The following is a 17,067-nucleotide window of genomic DNA, read 5'->3' on the forward strand; positions in this document are numbered from 1 at the left end:
GATAAGGATAAAAATTGATCTCTTCATCATCAGGACAAGGGGAATGTTCACATTTATCAATGGTTAATAAAAGTACAAGAATCTATTGTGTCTTCATAGGAGCTTTTTCTTTTCTTGCCAGTCCTTGTGTTGAAGTAGAAATGCCAAAACGACATTTCAGAAATCTGCCAGGAGCTTTGTAGGTCGGAGAAAATGCTCTGCTGAGTGTGAAGCCAGAAACCTGTCCTGAGCAGTAATTCATTTGTTTAAATTCTTTTTGCTGTAGCAGTGTTTCAGAAAAGTTCTGTTGTCGTGTAAACGGACACCCGAAACACAATGAAAGGTTTCTGTTTTGAAGTGAACAGGCCTTGATCCGCTTCGTTGTACTCCTTTACAATGGGGTTATTCTGTGTATTTGCATCATCACCTAAACTTTTTGTTAATTTTTGCAGATCTCAGATTCATAAAGATCCTCAAATGACATATTGGGCCATTGGACCTGAACTTTAAGAAAATGATAGTTTGGACACATCCATCAGCTATGAACTTAACTGAATCGATTAATTTCACATAAAATGTATACAGATATCACTGCTACCTTCCAGTTCATGTAATATGTTTTTGGTTTGACAAATACGATGTTATTGTATCTATAAACTGGGTTGTCTGGTTGAACACTGTTTCTAAGGGAAATGAAAAGGTGAGTGTAAAAGGTCTGACGTCTCTTATTAGAACCTTTCCACGCTGTTGCTTTCGAGCTCGTCACAGCGCTGCTGTCACTGTGAGGCTCAGACGAGGCAGGTGACGAGGCAGGTTGGGTTTTCTTTAAAGGAAAAATAACAACTCGTGATTTTGCAAATACAATTAGCACAACATTTTATGTAATTAATGAAAATGTACAGATATGTCAACAAACTGTATTACACCATATTTGTCCAGCCTCCACAGCAGGGGTCCTGTTTGCTTGGTGAAGGCCTGGTTTTGCTAGAAACAGAGGTGTCAGTTCTTGCCTCCCACCGTGTGTTTCCCTTGTGGTTTAGCAGCTTAGCTCAGGATTAGCTCTGCCTCTACAAAATCCCATTAAGGCTCTACTCTGTCAGCTCCCAAGTCTCTGTCAGGGATAAAGGCTGCTTGTGAGTTCATTCATTTTGGCTTGAATATCACAGTTTCTATGTTCCCTCCCTCTCACCTGGCTCATTCTCTAGATTATGTTTATCCACTTTTACCTTCGCCAACCATGTTGGATATCTTGCTAATCTATCAAGGGACAGACCAACAATCTCACTGTGTTGCAATTGAAAGACACCAACCATCCTGGTGGAAGGAACCCAGAGAACCAGGAAAAAACTACACAGACAAGATGCAAACTGCGTCCAAGCTGGGCCTTACCACCCTTACTACCGTCTGGACCCATGAGATGGAACCACTAAACTATGCGGCCCCTATATTTGTTTTCTTTATTTTCGAGCTGGCTTGGTTATCATATCCTGAATGTTGTTTGTATTGAACCTTTTCTGTCTGTGCTATCTGATAACTATGATTCATCTTCAGTGTGTCACAGTAACACTCTGAGGTCCAACTGGACAGTAATCAATTAGAAATACATAAAACACGTGTGTGTGTGTGTATGCATGCATGTGTGGTATATTATTAATGGCTGTGTAAATAACTATGTATGGTGGTATGGAAAGTGTACTACGGGCATGTTCTGTTTCCCAGTCATTGACCTCATGATGTGGTTTTGTTCTTCATGTGCCCTGTGTGCTCAGTGTACGAAGCAAACAGCTTAGTTTGCAGACTTTGACAACAGAGTATCTCCCACATCTTTCAGTGAGGTTCAGTTCATTCTTAATATCAGATGTTCAATAACTTTGAACCAAGCCAGCAGTTCTGCATGTTTGTGAGTGTGTGTGCTATTGAAAAGCTCCAAATGAAAGCCAGCTGTGTCTCTGTTCAGAGCAGGAAGTCCCGGGACCGTGAGCCCGCTGAGAGGAGAGCTGCAATACTGGTGCAAGATCCTTCTCTGGACAGGAAGTTCAGTCTACAGAGAAAGTCTGCTTTTGTTTGCTTTGGTTCACTCGTCAGGTGGAGGAATACGAGCCATTCCAACTGCTGTTGCACAATAGAAGGTTGTAAAGAGATTCTCTAGTTGAAAATGTTGAAAAGTTTAAAAGGGAACTGACAGATTTGTTGCATAAACAACAGAAGGAAGTGTGTATGGGAGTTTGTCAGGTCTTTCTGAAAAGGCCTGTGTCACCATTGTTTATGGGTCAAAGTATAGTGCTGATGAAATGGCCCTGTGGTAGAGCTCAACAGTTTCCTTGATGGAGACCTGACGGCCCGCTATGGCAGCTGAAGTGTTGTGACAGCTTGAGAATACGGTGCAGCCGTCCATGCATTGCTGGAAGTGCTGCAGCTTTCTATTGGCGAGAACTCGTCACAAAATCATAGAACAAATGGATTTTAAGATTTCACACAATTAAAAAGAAATGATGTCACCTCACCCCCCTGAATCAAACAGGACGTTTTCAGTAAACATTCAAAATCTATTTTGTTATGTTGGATCGAGGCCTTAGGTAACCTCAGGTTACCTTCTAATTTGCACCAAACGTAAACCAGAATCTGTGGATCACGTGATCTGCTGTTGATAGCTGGAGGGTTCCCTTTTTGGGGGGGGTCAAAAATGAATTTCCTCAAGTAATTGATCAATCTGTTTCGGGTGTTCCAAGCAACATTTCCTTTTTTTTTTTTGCAGTTATTTTATAGTTTGTCTGTTTTCTATCTTGAAATAACTGAACAGTTACTCACTGCACACACTGTCCAAAGCCACATGACCTGAAGGAGTTGACGGTCCCCAGTCTGAGAGCTGGCTCAAAGCCAGGCAGGTTAATCCACCCCTGCTGAACTGGAAGTGTGAATCGTTGTTGCCCTCATGGGAGAACATTGTTCCCACGCACTGAGCCTGTGTCCTCACTACCTTCAACCTGTTCACACTGCAGATTCACCGTCGTATACAGGAGAAGCTCAACCCTTTGCAGGGTTAGGGTTGGAGCACAGTAAGCTTGTGTTCACGATCGATGCAGTAACTGTTTCATTCCAGTGAAGAAGAACTATAGAGGCTGCAACCCTGAACATCACTATCTTCCTCCTGTGGGTGGAGGAACCACTGGGCTGTGCAGCTCTTTAGGTCCTCTGGCTCTTTTGCTCACTCTATATTCTTAAAGTCAGTGAGGTCTTGTACTTTCTGAACTTTTACCAAAATGTACTCAAAGATAAGATTTACATCTTACAGGAAATGAAAACATAACTTCTGCTGGATACAGTTTTCATAGAAATATATGCTGGAACATCATTTGTTTTGGTGTTTTTTCATCCGTCTGTTGAGTTGCTGTTTGGCGAACCATTAGCAGCTATTGAGTCATTTATTTTTAAAAGCCTGAAGCGTCTCGGTACTCTAAAGCAAGTCAGTCGTGTGTGAAAAGACTTTCTTCACCTCAAAGGACTCAGTCAGGCATTTTGCAATTGTTACTTAGCAAAGTGGTGCAGCATCTTGGAAGGAATCCTGAGTATGTTTTTGACACAAATGCAGACATTTACAGGCCCAAACATTGTCACTCAAACACACCACAAGCCATTAAGCATACAAAGTCCGTTTCATTGGACGACCGAACCCTCCAACTAAAGATCACTTTGTTCACTCAACAAGTCTCTCTAATGTGAAGCACTGTTCTCAATAAATATTGGCTACTTGATATATTGAAAAGTAATAAAGATATGGATGGTGTGTTTGTTCTTTTGGAAAGCCTTCTTTAAAGTGTGTGCAGGCTTAAGGATGCTTGTATCTTTTAAAGATCTAGTGAAATGATGCCCAATTTATTCACAAACAAACTGCTGATTTACAGAGAGAAGAGCTAAATCATACATTTCTGTGTTGTTGGACCTTTTTCTCCTACATTTTAAACTCTGGTAAAATAGCAGTAATCACTATGGAGGGGGGGGTATATGTTCCTCACTATTACACCTTGTTATCATCTACCCGTCCGTTTTCTGTAGCGCTTCATCCATGAATGGTGGCAGCAGTTGACCTGTGCAGTATGTTATCATAACACCATCATTTCCTCAACCTGTGTCACAGTTGGTTTGAATGGGATGAGCTATTAATGCCCCTGCAGCCTCATTCATTCCAGAACAGTCCATTACAGCTGCTGTAACCCTTGCCCTGCTGTTAATGTCCTACCAGCCATACAAAAGCCTACCATTACAGTTATTGCAGTTGTTCCAGCTGCTGAGTTTTCATCATGGTATCATTTGTGCAAACGGCTCCCCACATCTTTCAGAAGCAAGCCTTGCCTCTTAACCTCTCTCCTGTACAAGTACTCTTTATATGTGTAGTGTGCAGATCTCCTCACGCAATTAAGACTTAATACAATGCATGCATTTTCTCTCAGACATTTCTCACACACCCAGGGATCCATGTTTGTGGTATGGAGCAGTACAAAGTCTTTGAACCGATGAAACATAATTTTCTTCTTGAATAAATGACCTTACAAGCTTAAGGGTGGTGAGATGGGATCAGAGTTCAAAATATCATCCTGCGATAAATTAATGTCCAATGAAAATGTGTATTGAGGATTTTGTGACCTTGAATTTTATCCAGTTTAAGAATAAATTGGCAACTAAAGCTTTGGGAATCAATGGAGGACCAAGTCCTTTAACCAGCGTCACTGCATCGTGACAAGTTGAATAAAAACTGTGTAGAAAGAAAAGTATTCTAAAAGATTATCACATCTTTTCTTGCGGTTCTTCTTCAAGGTTTTAGACCATAGCATGCACCGCCGTTTGCAGATAAATGTAGAAGTTTTCTGCAGTTGAAAAACACCACAATTCTGTTTGTGATTCTCACATCAGCAGCCTACAGAGTGCTCTTAATAGGAACTGATTTCTGCCTCTGCCCTCAAAAACATAATCAATCATTGGCGAGAACAAACAAAGAGCTGTGTTAATGAGTTATTAACGTCATAGATATGAATGATCAAATGTTAGAGATGAACTTTGGGGTGGGTGTTGAGTTATGTTGTGATGTTTGCACCTTGTTTCAGCGGCAGGCGTTCGCGATGCAACGGACAAAAAGCAATATTGCCTCAGCACCATTTACTTTTAATACTAGTTGTAATACATAATCACAATGATGACAATGTTGACATTTGCAATACTCATCTCGCAAAAGACTGACTGACATGTGATAACATATATTTCTGTGCAGGCAAAGGAAAAATAACTCAGAAGAACAAATCCCCAAAGTTCCTCAAACTTCCAAAAAGCTGCTGATAGAAACTAGAATCACACATGAAGGAACTCATGGCTTCATGACAGTAAGAGAGAGAGCAAATCTCAAAGCACAAATATATTAACATCATCTGCTAATTGTTTGTATTTATCTGAAATGATATATTCATCACAACAAAGATTGTTCACCTAATATCATGCAGCCACACATAAGAGGGCCTCGCTGTATCCCACATTGACTGCTGGATCTCCTCTCTTCCAGAATCACAAGGTTAGTTTGGGTTGAGATGTGTTGGTTTGTGATCAGAGTTCCTCCACTCGTCTCTTTCGAGCTGCACCAGTCGTGTCCAAGTGATCCGAGGCTTAAAGGTTGACTCGGGACCAGAAACTCCTTCAGCCTGGGAATGAGCAACATTTATTGTTGGTAAAGATTCTGTGAATTCAACTTGTTCTCTGATTCATTTCTTTTCTGTTTCACCACATCCTTTTGATATATTGAGCCATTTCAGAGAAGGTTTATAACATTGATTAACTGATGATACCATCTAAAGTATCTGACATAGGATTTATGTATTACCGACAGGATCGTTACTGGAATAAGGGATCTGTTTTTGTGCTTTTCTTTATCAAGAGTCTGCAGAACCGGCCTCCCTGTCGGTGGGTGTGAGAGCTTTAAATCACTTGTTTATTTGTATGCAAGAAGCTCATGTTTACAAGTCATGACGTTTCTTCTGCTATTGAAGGTAGTTTACGATAGTGATGGTGTAATATCCTATGTGTATTCCCTGAAATGTATGAGAGTACACTTGGTGCTTTACTGTGAAAGAAAAATACGTGTATTAAAATGGCAATTTTGTTTTCATTATTTCAGCAGTGATTATCTTGGCTGTTTCCTCCCTCCTCAAACCGCTGAGGTTTTAGATTTAGCTGTAAGATAGATCCCCTTCATTTCTTCTGATAACCTTGTTATGGCTTGTTTCCCTGGAAACTACCCTTTCCATGTCAGAGTATACACTCATGTCTATTAACATTTTAAGATTTCAAAGAGAAGTGCAGTGCAGTGAAATCTCACATGGTTGTTATTATGTTCTGTGTCTCTGTGTTTTTCTATAATTCATCTTTAGTTTGTGAGTATGCATGTGTCTCTTCTCTATTCACGTAGGAAGAAAAACTGATTATCAGGGCAGATGCATGTCAACTTTCAAAAGCTAAACCAGGATAATACCTTTAGACAGCCGAGTGTGAAGCAGGTTGTGTAATACTGACTTGTACGGTATGAGTGGAAGGGCTTCACTTGAACATGATGCTGGATTGGCAAAAGGTTTTCCAGGTTAAACGGTGAAAAAAATGGCATTTCTTTGTAATAGGCTGTGATTCGCCGTATGTGCAGCTGTGTTTGGCTGACCTCAATTATTTACACCCTGGAGTAGCTTTTCCATCTTTCATATGATAAATGATCAGTGATTAAAAGCCACCTGAATCCAAACAGCTGCTAAATATGACATAGATGGTCATGTGACGTTTACCCCAACTTAAAATTCACCTCATGTTCATTCGAGCAATAACCCAATGCTTATTGGATTATGGAAAGCAACGAACTGTAAAGGACGTGCTTGATATTTGCTCTTCACATTGAGGTATAGGAAGCAGTTCAAAGACACATTTACAGGAGCTTTCAAAGAGGAAGGCTCTTCTTACGTCTGGATCCACCCGTCTTCCACACTGCCTAATATGACAGGGTGACAATGTGCTGGAGCCAGTCCTGGTCGACGGTAGTGATAGGCACGTTGCACGGTTACTAGTCCACACACACAGAGACGGACTATCACGTCACCAAAGTTACCAATTAGGCTGACATGTTTGTTTTTGCACAGTGACAGGCATAGTATCTGGAAGAACAAAAAAAGAACCCACGAAGAACACGAAGAACACGTAGAACACGTAGAACACGAAGAACACGTAGAACACGTAGAACACGAAGAACACGAAGAACACGAAGAACATGCAAACTCTTCACAGAAACACTCCCAAGTCCACCTCAAGCTTGAACTGGTGGTCGGGGGTTCTAACCACTGCATCACTGTCGCTGTTTCACAGTGATGCAGTGGTTAGAACCCCCCGACCACATCTGCAGGTCAAAAGAGCCGATTGATTCTAAACTTCTCATTATTCCCAAAGCTCCTCTGTGGCTGTGACAACATTTCTAACCTGTCTGATCATTTAGATATTAAAGGCAGATCTTTCCTTTCATTCCAGCGGTGAAATGAGCTTTTGCGTATCCTTAAAAGGGACATTTTGTTATCAGGACCAAATCACCACCCAGTCTTTTACCTTTCATCTTCTTCCCAGACTGCTGCCTCCTTTAATGAGCTCCGAAATGCCAACACCGGCAGACATCTGTAATTACATCACAGTGTGGATAAAGATGTACTCCAGCACTTTGTGTGCGTGAACTGTTTGGTCTTTTTCAGGTCTGAATTATTTCTATTTCATGTTTCCCTCTTCCACCTTTATTGGTTTCCTCAGTGGTGAAAAAGCAATTCAGCCATTCAGTTTGTGAAGATTGCTACGACAAATAATGAAAACGGACCTGAGAGAGGAGCTTTAGTCCTGGCCAGTGGTGGCCTGTTTGGTCTTTTTATAGGTTGATCTAAAAGCCACTGGTCATTTTCTTTCTATTTTCAGGAGGCTCCATGGAATTAAATCACATTTGCATACCTAAAAAAAGGCTGCTTCTTTCTCATTTCCTGCCTGTATTCATGAAAAAAACACGGGGAAATTGCTCTCATGAACTTGTGACCTGGAAAAGATTTGGAAGAAATTGATTTCCCAGACTTGGAGCAAGAGTAAGTCTGAGCGAGGTTATCGTTTGAGGAGATTTAAGGAGAAGTTGTATGGTGTCCTTTGCTGGAGAGCAGTAAGGATGGATTTACTCATTGCTCTCACACTTGCTGTAGAATTTATTCTGTCCACGGTGTGAGGAAGTTGTTGGGTCAGAAGCAGACAAATGTCTTCAGCCACAACAAGAAATATGATTGAAATGCAATTGAGATATTTGTTGACTGTTAAGGTGAGCAGGCTTTAGATATAAATATTCCCCTTCATCCCCTAAATGTCATTACCAGCAGGGGGTTGAAAACACCTACACTTCCCACATGTGAGCCTCAGGCATCGTCTTTCTCTGGCTTTAATCATTTCTTAGCATAATATTGCTTGAAAAATAATATCATCTTCGCATGGTTTTGTTAAATTATGCATTGCCTTTCGGATCCACCAGCACTACGAGTAGTTCATATATTGTTGTCATTTTGTAGTAACATAATCTTTCTCTATTGTGTTAAACCTTCAGATCAACTCGTGTTCAAAGGCCCCCTACATCACAAAATGATCCCAGTAAAAAGAATATATGTATGATATGATAAAATACCTGCAACTCAAATATATTCCCTTTGTTTTAGTGCAACGGAGTGCAAGATTGATTCCATTCTGAAAATCGAGTCATTTATTGCAACCACCTGAAAACAACTTGAAATTTCCCAAGAAAAGAAAACCTGACATCCCTGCCGCCAGTGTTTTTCTTCAGGCTGATGTTGGAGTGACGGCGCCTTGCATGGCTGCAGCCTCCAATGGTGTGTGAATGTGTGTGTGAATGTGTGAATGTGCTGAACCATGTCAATGGGCTGCTGTCAGCGAAAAGGCGCTGTATAAGTGAGTCCATTTACCATTTTGGTGAAAGCTTGATGTCTTCAGTGTTTTCACAAATCTACCCCTAAAGTATTTTTGTTACACTAAATCTATTTCTTTAGCGATCAGCCAACAAACATCTCTATCTGCTGTTCAGCTCTATACCTCGGTGTTGTTTCGACACACAGTGGATGAAGCAGCAACAGCTTGTATTTCTACTGAAGAATCACTTTTTTCTAGTTTTGCTCTTTCCAAGGTCGTCCGGACTCTCTTGGTCGTCCGGACTCTCTTGGTCGGATCGGACTTTCTTGCTGGCGGGTTTTTGCCGGGGAGGCACATGATTGAAGCGCTGCTCTAAGTGATGCCACAGAACGAGTCCAATGAGAAAACTGATCTGAAGTAGCTTCGGCTCTAATGAGAAGATTCTGCGCTTCAGCCTCCTTCATTGCCTCATTCTTCTTGACCTGCTTTTCTATCTTTAGTGCCTCACATTGTCACCTTATAGCTCTTTCTTCCTGCCTAAAACACAGATACAAACCTGCTCACATACCCGAAAAAGCTGGAGCTTTAAAATGAAAGTTCCCCTGTAAGTTCTTCTTTAGCATTTGCAAATGGAAATTTGACAACTTCAGAGCAGGCAAAGCCTCGGGGGGGGGGGGGGGGGGTTCTCAAGTTGGGAATTACCTAAGGAGTTAGATTAACACAGAAAAACAGCACAAAAAGTTTTATCAGAACAATTTCATTTGTTCTGTAGCATTTCTCAAAAAACTACAAAAAACAACATAGATGTTTGTTTTGGAAAATTTACCCTCAAGTTTATGTAGAGTCGCATGAATCTAAGAAACTAAACCTAAACCCACCAAGAGTGTTAGAATAAAGCCGACTGAAATCCTGTCTGACTTTAGACGACTGAATCTGTTCAGCACATATGTTTAGCATTTACTCTAAAATATGGATGAAAAACTTCTGCTGCCCTCCTGTCTTCCAATTAGAACACTGCAACTTGGTGCTTTCTCATATATTGATGTGCAGCAAGGTCTTTGGATACCTGTTGAATGATGGATGTGCTGTTGACGTGTTGATGGTTGAAACACACCGAGCTTGTTTGGATTAATTCGAAGAAAAACTTGTGGGGATGCAGTAAGATAGAAAGAGAAAGTACACACCAAAAACTCAGTTTCATCCACAGACACAAAGAGATACGCTGCTGACTATCAGGTATATACTGGAGAGAGACTGATGGCGCCACTGAGTCAACTGAATTTGTGGCCTGTCTGGTTTGTGGGTTGGTTTTGCTGAGAGTTATGGGTCGCGGCTCCTTATTGACCGTCCTGACCGATGGCTCCTGGGGGGCGTGGGGCAGGTATGTCTCACTGGTCCGATTGATCTTCTACTATGAAGTACACAGGAATACTGACATACTTGCCACCCAGCACTTTTGTATGGTTTACAGTCTATCAGTAATTGTGTGAAGTGGTTTCTTCCTTTCAGCACATGTAAAAAGATTAAGCATATTTGTTTCTTTCACTTTGAACATTTTTCCTCGGGCCTCAAGAGGAAGTTGCCTGGAGGCGTTTTCCGACACTCTTCATGGCATTCTCACATATGTGAAGCAGTTGTTGTCTAGTTTTCCTTCTCTCTGCTTTCCAGCTCACTCATCAACATGTGGTATGAAGGTTGGATGCATGCGGTGAGAAGGTCTCCTGTTGATGGACTTGGTTGTTGAGACACATCGCCTGAAGGTGTGTTTGCACATATTTTCCTGTGCAGAATAAACCCCCCCCCCCCCCCCCCCCCAAAAAATAAAAGATGTTTATTACTAACTGTGCTCACATCAGCAGAACCAGATAGAATGCTGGCAATACAGACTTTGGTAACTAGCTTTCCTCCAGGTGAAGATTTTCCTGAGGCTTTCTTCAGGCTACAACATGAATCAATAAACCAATAAGTGTCTCTGAATGCAGACGATACTACCTGTGCTCAAAATAACTTAAGTGCATCGAAAACTAGTTCCCTCAGTCGAAGTATGTCGAGGAGCACTTGTTAATTCCAGGTGAAGACCTTATGAACCTTGTTAAAATATTTGACTTTGCAAGGCTGCCATCACAGGTAACTTGGGGCCTTTGAAGAATTTAAACCATTGAACTTATTAAAATCTTAATGTAAATAGTTCCAATTGTAGAATCAATATTTGCATCTGTCTCCCAGTGAAGTAATGAAGACATACACACCTCCAGTGTTGCTGGAGTTTCATTATTCAGCCTCATTAGAAGAACTGATGCTGTGCTTCTGTTGGTCTGGAAATATGTGTCAGCAGAACACTGGTGTGGGAAATTCAAGGAATGCTCCCAGGAAAAACATGTTTCTATGTAGGAAACAGAAGAGACTTTTGTTGGTCATGCCAAGGTTGGAGAAGGAAAGTAATTGTTCAGATCTTGAAGCCACATTTCTTTAATTAAACACAGTGAACTAGGCTATGAGTAAAGTGAGGTAACTGCTCCAACTGAATTAGTGTAATATTCAATAAGGTGAATTTCATCTGGTATCTGGATTGGAAATCGATACTCGAGGTATTGACTGAACCACTGTCTGTGACCCTCTTTCACCTCAGTGTCTGCCTCCGAAATCACTGCCAGACCTCTGCTGGGAAATATCATGGCAGGCAATATTGGTGGGCTTCAGTGAGAGTCTGTATCCCAGATGCTTTTTAGCTTTTCTTTCTTTTGTGTGTTAGTGGCCATGCGCCTGCAGACTGTGCAGAGGGCACAGCTCATACTGTATGGGGCCAAAGAAGTACATTTCTCCATGATCTGAATCTGTTTGAACTCAAAAACTCTTTGATTCACTTCATGACTTCAAGGGAAAGATTTTCTTTTGAAGTCAAAATTTAAGTTGATGTATCTATGAAACGATGGTCTATACTGTATATTTCCAGGGTTTGGCTCAAACTTGATCCATCTCTCAAGGTGTTTAGTAATACGACAGTATCTTCCATGACCAACCTCTGGAAGATGATCAAATGTCTTTTGCTTGGAATTCTTTTGGGGAAGTTTTGGATTTATCTCCAAGTGTATTTCCTCAGAGGTGTGGTTTTAACATTTTAATACAACTCAGATTGTCCTCTTAGTTTTAGAAGGTGGGAAAACTTATCCACATCTGGTGAAGACCAAATATACAAACTGTGGCCTGTTTGAAAACGTGGATCTCTTTCACTTGCATGTGAGTGAAGCTGAACAAAAGCTACAAGGTTAGGAAAGTGTCTCATGGGCAGCGGTGGAGTGATGGCGAGGTGCCGTCAGATGACTATATTCTGTGGTTTTCAACGGCTTCTTCTTCATAATGTGTGTTTTTTGGGTAGCATGTGCAGCTGGCAGATTGAGCTCTGTTTTCATTCCTGGCCAATCAGTGAGCTCGATTCTGAGAACGTGAACCAAACCAAATGAAGGTGTGGACGTTTTCCACATTCTCCCCACATCTAACCAGCTCCCTTTACTGTCTTGGTTTGAAAACACCCAGAAACTTATGTTAAATACTCAGCCATCTGTGTTTGGGTGGAGCTTTCTGATGCAGTAAAAAGACGACAGCCGATCTGCAGTAAGATGTCTGCATGTAAGAAACATTAATGCAGAGCTGAAATAGCAGTGAACAAAATGTGTAACTGAAGCTAAAAATCAAGCAAAGCCTGTGAAAATGGATCACATGAATGAAGCAAATCACCGATGGAGTCTGCTCAGTGCTCAGTGAAGACCCCAAATATACCCCCCTCCACACTCCTGAAGGCTGCAGGTTCTGCTGCAAGTGGCGTCCTCCAAAACAGGAAGTCCCTGGAAGGAAAGCTGCTCTTCACATGAAAACCAGACCAGAGCAGCAAGAATTCTCATCTGAGCACAGTTGTTTTCATGTAAATACTCAATATACAGGCCCTGTTAATTAATGCCAGTCAGCTCACACAGTTCTACCCCCTTACCTGTTCTACCCCCTTACCCTGTGTCAGCTCACACAGTTCTACCCCCTTACCTGTTCTACCCCCTTACCCTGTGTCAGCTCACACAGTTCTACCCCCTTACCTATTCTACCCCCTTACCCTGTGTCAGCTCACACAGTTCTACCCCCTTACCTGTTCTACCCCCCTTACCCTGTGTCAGCTCACACAGTTCTACCCCCTTACCTGTTCTACCCCCCTTACCCTGTGTCAGCTCACACAGTTCTACCCCCCTGCCTGTTCTACCCCCTTACCCTGTCTCCTGTCTATGTTGAACAGTCTTTAAGAGCCAGTCCTCCACATTGAGTCAAATGCACTGTGGTGCCCTATGGTGCTCTGTGGTTCTCTGTGGTGCTCTATGGTGCTCTGTGGTGCTCTGTGGTGCCCTATGGTGCTCTGTGGTTCTCTGTGGTGCTCTATGGTGCTCTGTGGTGCTCTGTGGTGCTCTGTGGTGCTCTGTGGTGCTCTGTGGTGCCCTATGGTGCTCTGTGGTTCTCTGTGGTGCTCTATGGTGCTCTGTGGTGCTCTGTGGTGCTCTGTGGTGCTCTGTGGTGCTCTGTGGTTCTCTGTGGTGCTCTATGGTGCTCTGTGGTTCTCTGTGGTGCTCTATGGTGCTCTGTGGTGCTCTGTGGTGCCCTATGGTGCTCTGTGGTGCTCTGTGGTGCTCTGTGGTGCACTCAGACCAGACTGGAGAATGGCACTTTGTGCTCTGGCAGCATGTGGGCAGATGTGTGTGTGTGTGTGTGTGTGTGTGTGTGTGTGTGTGTGTGTGTGTGTGTGTGTGTGTGTGTGTGTGTGTGTGTGTGTGTGTGTGTGTGTGTGTGTGTGTGTGTGTGTGTGTGTGTGTGTGTGTGTGTGTGTGTGTGTGTGTGTGTGTGTGTGTGATAAGAGGCAGGCTCAGCCATCTGGTCACATGATAAGGAGCAGACATCATTCTTTTATTTATTTATTTCCACAATCCCTCTTAGTGTGATGGGATCTCTTGTCCTGGTGTCTGTCCATGTCTCAGTCGACAGTAATGCTCTGGATTTTAACCATGTCACTCTTTCTCTTCTTTCTATCTGTCCTTCTCCATCTGTCTCTGTATCCCCCCCCCCCCCCCCCCCCCCCCCCATTTTGCCTGTCTCCCTCTGCAGTTTGCTGTTTTGTGGTCCACAAGAGGTGCCATGAATTGGTCACGTTTTCCTGCCCTGGGGCAGATAAGGGCCCCGACACAGACGTAAGTAACCCAGCTGTTGCCCCTCACGTGTTTGTCACTGAGGAGCTGCTATTCATTTGTCATTAATGTTGAAGGATATAAAAAGTGCAGCAGAGCCAAGTGGATCTGCTTCTTTTCTAATCACAGCGGTTTCCTCTGCCGCCTGTAGAGATCTTTGTTCTATGTCCTCATCATGTCCACTAGTAGCTGTGAGGAAGAGCAGAGGGGAACCTGATCATTGTTCCTCTTCTGACGTGTATGAGAACCACTGCTGAGCTGATGTTTCCATAAAACACATGTGGCAGATGTGTAAACATTATATTTACATTGTGAAAATGGTTTTATCTCAGAATGAATGATGATTCTGAATTGGTTGGGTTTGAAGCATCTGTGGACTTCCTTTTCCAACTCCGAGGCACTTAACAAAGGATAATAATACACAGTAACTTCACCAGTTGTTCCATCATTTGCAGTCATGAAAACGTTGTTTGTGTTCTGAGTAACCTAATTCTAGTCTAGCCTTATTATTTCCCAAAAATTAAAGTGATATAATTTTTGTCCTGAATATTATTCTCTCTGTATACAGTGTATATCTCATCACACTGTGTTGTGACGTGGACGAATATGCTTTTAAAATGTTGGTTTTCACATTACAGAACAAAACTCATTGGCCAATTACAGAACAACATAATAATTATTGTTACAACCTTTACTAAGAACATCATTTGTACATATTCCTACAGTTTATTTGACTAATATAAGCTTATTGTATATGTATCGGGAGACTTTTACATTTCACACTAAGTCGGTATTGACATGTTGAATTGGTGGTTCATTCAGTTCATCATCACTGTTCCAGTTGTGCCACCTTTATTAAAAGTGACAAATATTCCACTTAGTGAGTCCGAGGCCCCGACCCCATGAGGACAAGTTCACTTCATATGATTCTGTCTTTGTAATAATGCCTCATGTAATTAAAGGCAGTATATTTTCCTCTAATTGTGACTAATTGAGTCTCTGTTGACAGAGTCCGTGTGACGTGAAATCTCCTTCATTATCAGCCTTTATTCTCTGATGAGTTTTTGGGGTATATAATATGAGTATAATAATTTTTTATCTTTTGTCGGGGCAGAGTTTTCAGACTGGAAGATGGCTGAGCATTTAATGACGGCTTGTTCTGGTCCAGAGACACATAGAGAACTGCAGGAGTTGTGGTTCTATATGGGACCAGGACATGAACACAGCTCTTTAAAGGAATTAAGAGAACATTGAGACACCAGACGTAAAAGTGGGTAAAAACTTTCTAGGTGAAGTGCAAATGCTACTTTTTTTTTATTTGTTGAGAATATCTACTCAAATGGATTTAATAGGATTTTGTCTGTCCAGTTAAAACTCAAGTTGCTAATAGGAGTCAGACAGGAAGTACATCCATAAAAGGCCAAATCATTTCTCATGTCATGTTGTTGGATCATATTTCACTTCATTTATGAAATATTAAATCATACCTGGGGCAATAGGCCACAAGCTAGAGGCAGAGTTCATCAGCTGTATTAGATCTTAGATTAGACGTGTCTCACCTTGTCAGTAGTAAAAAGGAGTTTGCTTTTAAAAGAATTTAAACTTTACAAAAAAATAAATTTCAAGAATTTTAATGACAATATTAGTTTATACACCAGTGCTTGGTATTGGCAAATACCCAAATGTAGGTCCTCATATACTGTCTGTAAAAACAGTATCAGTGCATGCTTCGATTAAAGAAAGAGGCTGCAGCCATAGTTTTATTTTACCGTCAACATCAAACTCATTTGAAGTGCTTGATTCTAACCATCGTATGTTCATGTTGCATGAGATCCCACATTTGCCTCTGCAGTGGCGTCTACTACCAGTACGTCTTCGTGTGAAACTCCATGTCCATGCTCCTGGCCTGCTGGGCGTTCAGCAGCTCGGCCTGGCCCCTGCAACCGGAGATATGTCACCGTGTCATTCAAGATCATCAACCCAGACTCCTGAAATAGAGTCATGGCGCGGAAGGGAAGCGGCAGCAGCAGAGTAGAGAGAGGCCAGCGCTCAGAGAATCAGCAAACATCACATCCATTGTTAATCACTGGCATTGATATTTGAAAAAGAAAAAAATCAAGTGATTCATTGCCCCCATATTCAGGAGCCACTGGTCCAATCTTCTGAAAAGTATTTATTTCTGTATAATATTTCGGAATGACAGGTGTTAGTGAGGTTAATTGATAACCCTTGATTTCAAATACTGTAGGTGTGACTGTGGGTGTGAGTTGGCTTGTTAACCCTAACCCTAAACCTAATCCTAACCCTAATCCTAATCCTAACCCTAATCCTAACCCTAATCCTAATCCTAACCCTAATCCTAACCCTAACCCTAACCCTAACCCTAACCCTAACCCTAATCCTAACCCTAACCCTAACCCTAATCCTAACCCTAACCCTAATCCTAACCCTAACCCTAATCCTAACCCTAACCCTAACCCTAACCCTAACCCTAATCCTAACCCTAACCCTAATCCTAACCCTAATCCTAACCCTAACCCTAACAGAATGAAGCAGTAGAGATGGACACTACTTCTTTAGATAGTAAGGTACTTTTGATACTGAGATGGTAACTGCTTTCTGCTATGACATTAACAGCTTGGTTAAATATCCTGAAATTTCACTTGTTTTTATATTTTTCACTGGTGATAAAAGTGAAAACCGCAAAGCTGATACTCTTTTGTTCTCACTGTTTGAAGCAGTTGTCTTCCCTGATAAGCACTTCTGTTACTATTTCACTAAACTCCATTTTAAATCTGAAGTGTCCACCTGACAGCAACATAAATGATTTCCCGCTTGTTAGTTAGTCAGTTAGTTAGTCAGTTAGTTAGTTTATTTCAGTTGCATTTATACAAAGCAGCAAACAAGAACATTCTTTAAA

The 17,067-nt window shown here is 41.7% G+C and overlaps 1 protein-coding gene across 1 annotated transcript in view; it reads left to right on the forward strand.

The window, feature by feature from the left end:
• Positions 1-17,067, forward strand: part of prkcaa (protein kinase C, alpha, a) — a 158,428-nt gene that overhangs the window by 42,260 nt on the left and 99,101 nt on the right. Inside the window, exon 3 of the mRNA XM_080464018.1 lies at positions 14,068-14,150. Within this exon, the coding sequence (XP_080320144.1) occupies positions 14,068-14,150 (83 nt within the window). The remainder of the gene's footprint in view (positions 1-14,067; positions 14,151-17,067) is intronic.

This window comes from Lipophrys pholis (genome assembly GCF_963383615.2).
Source record: "Lipophrys pholis genome assembly, chromosome: 5".
Lineage (NCBI taxonomy): Eukaryota > Metazoa > Chordata > Actinopteri > Blenniiformes > Blenniidae > Lipophrys > Lipophrys pholis.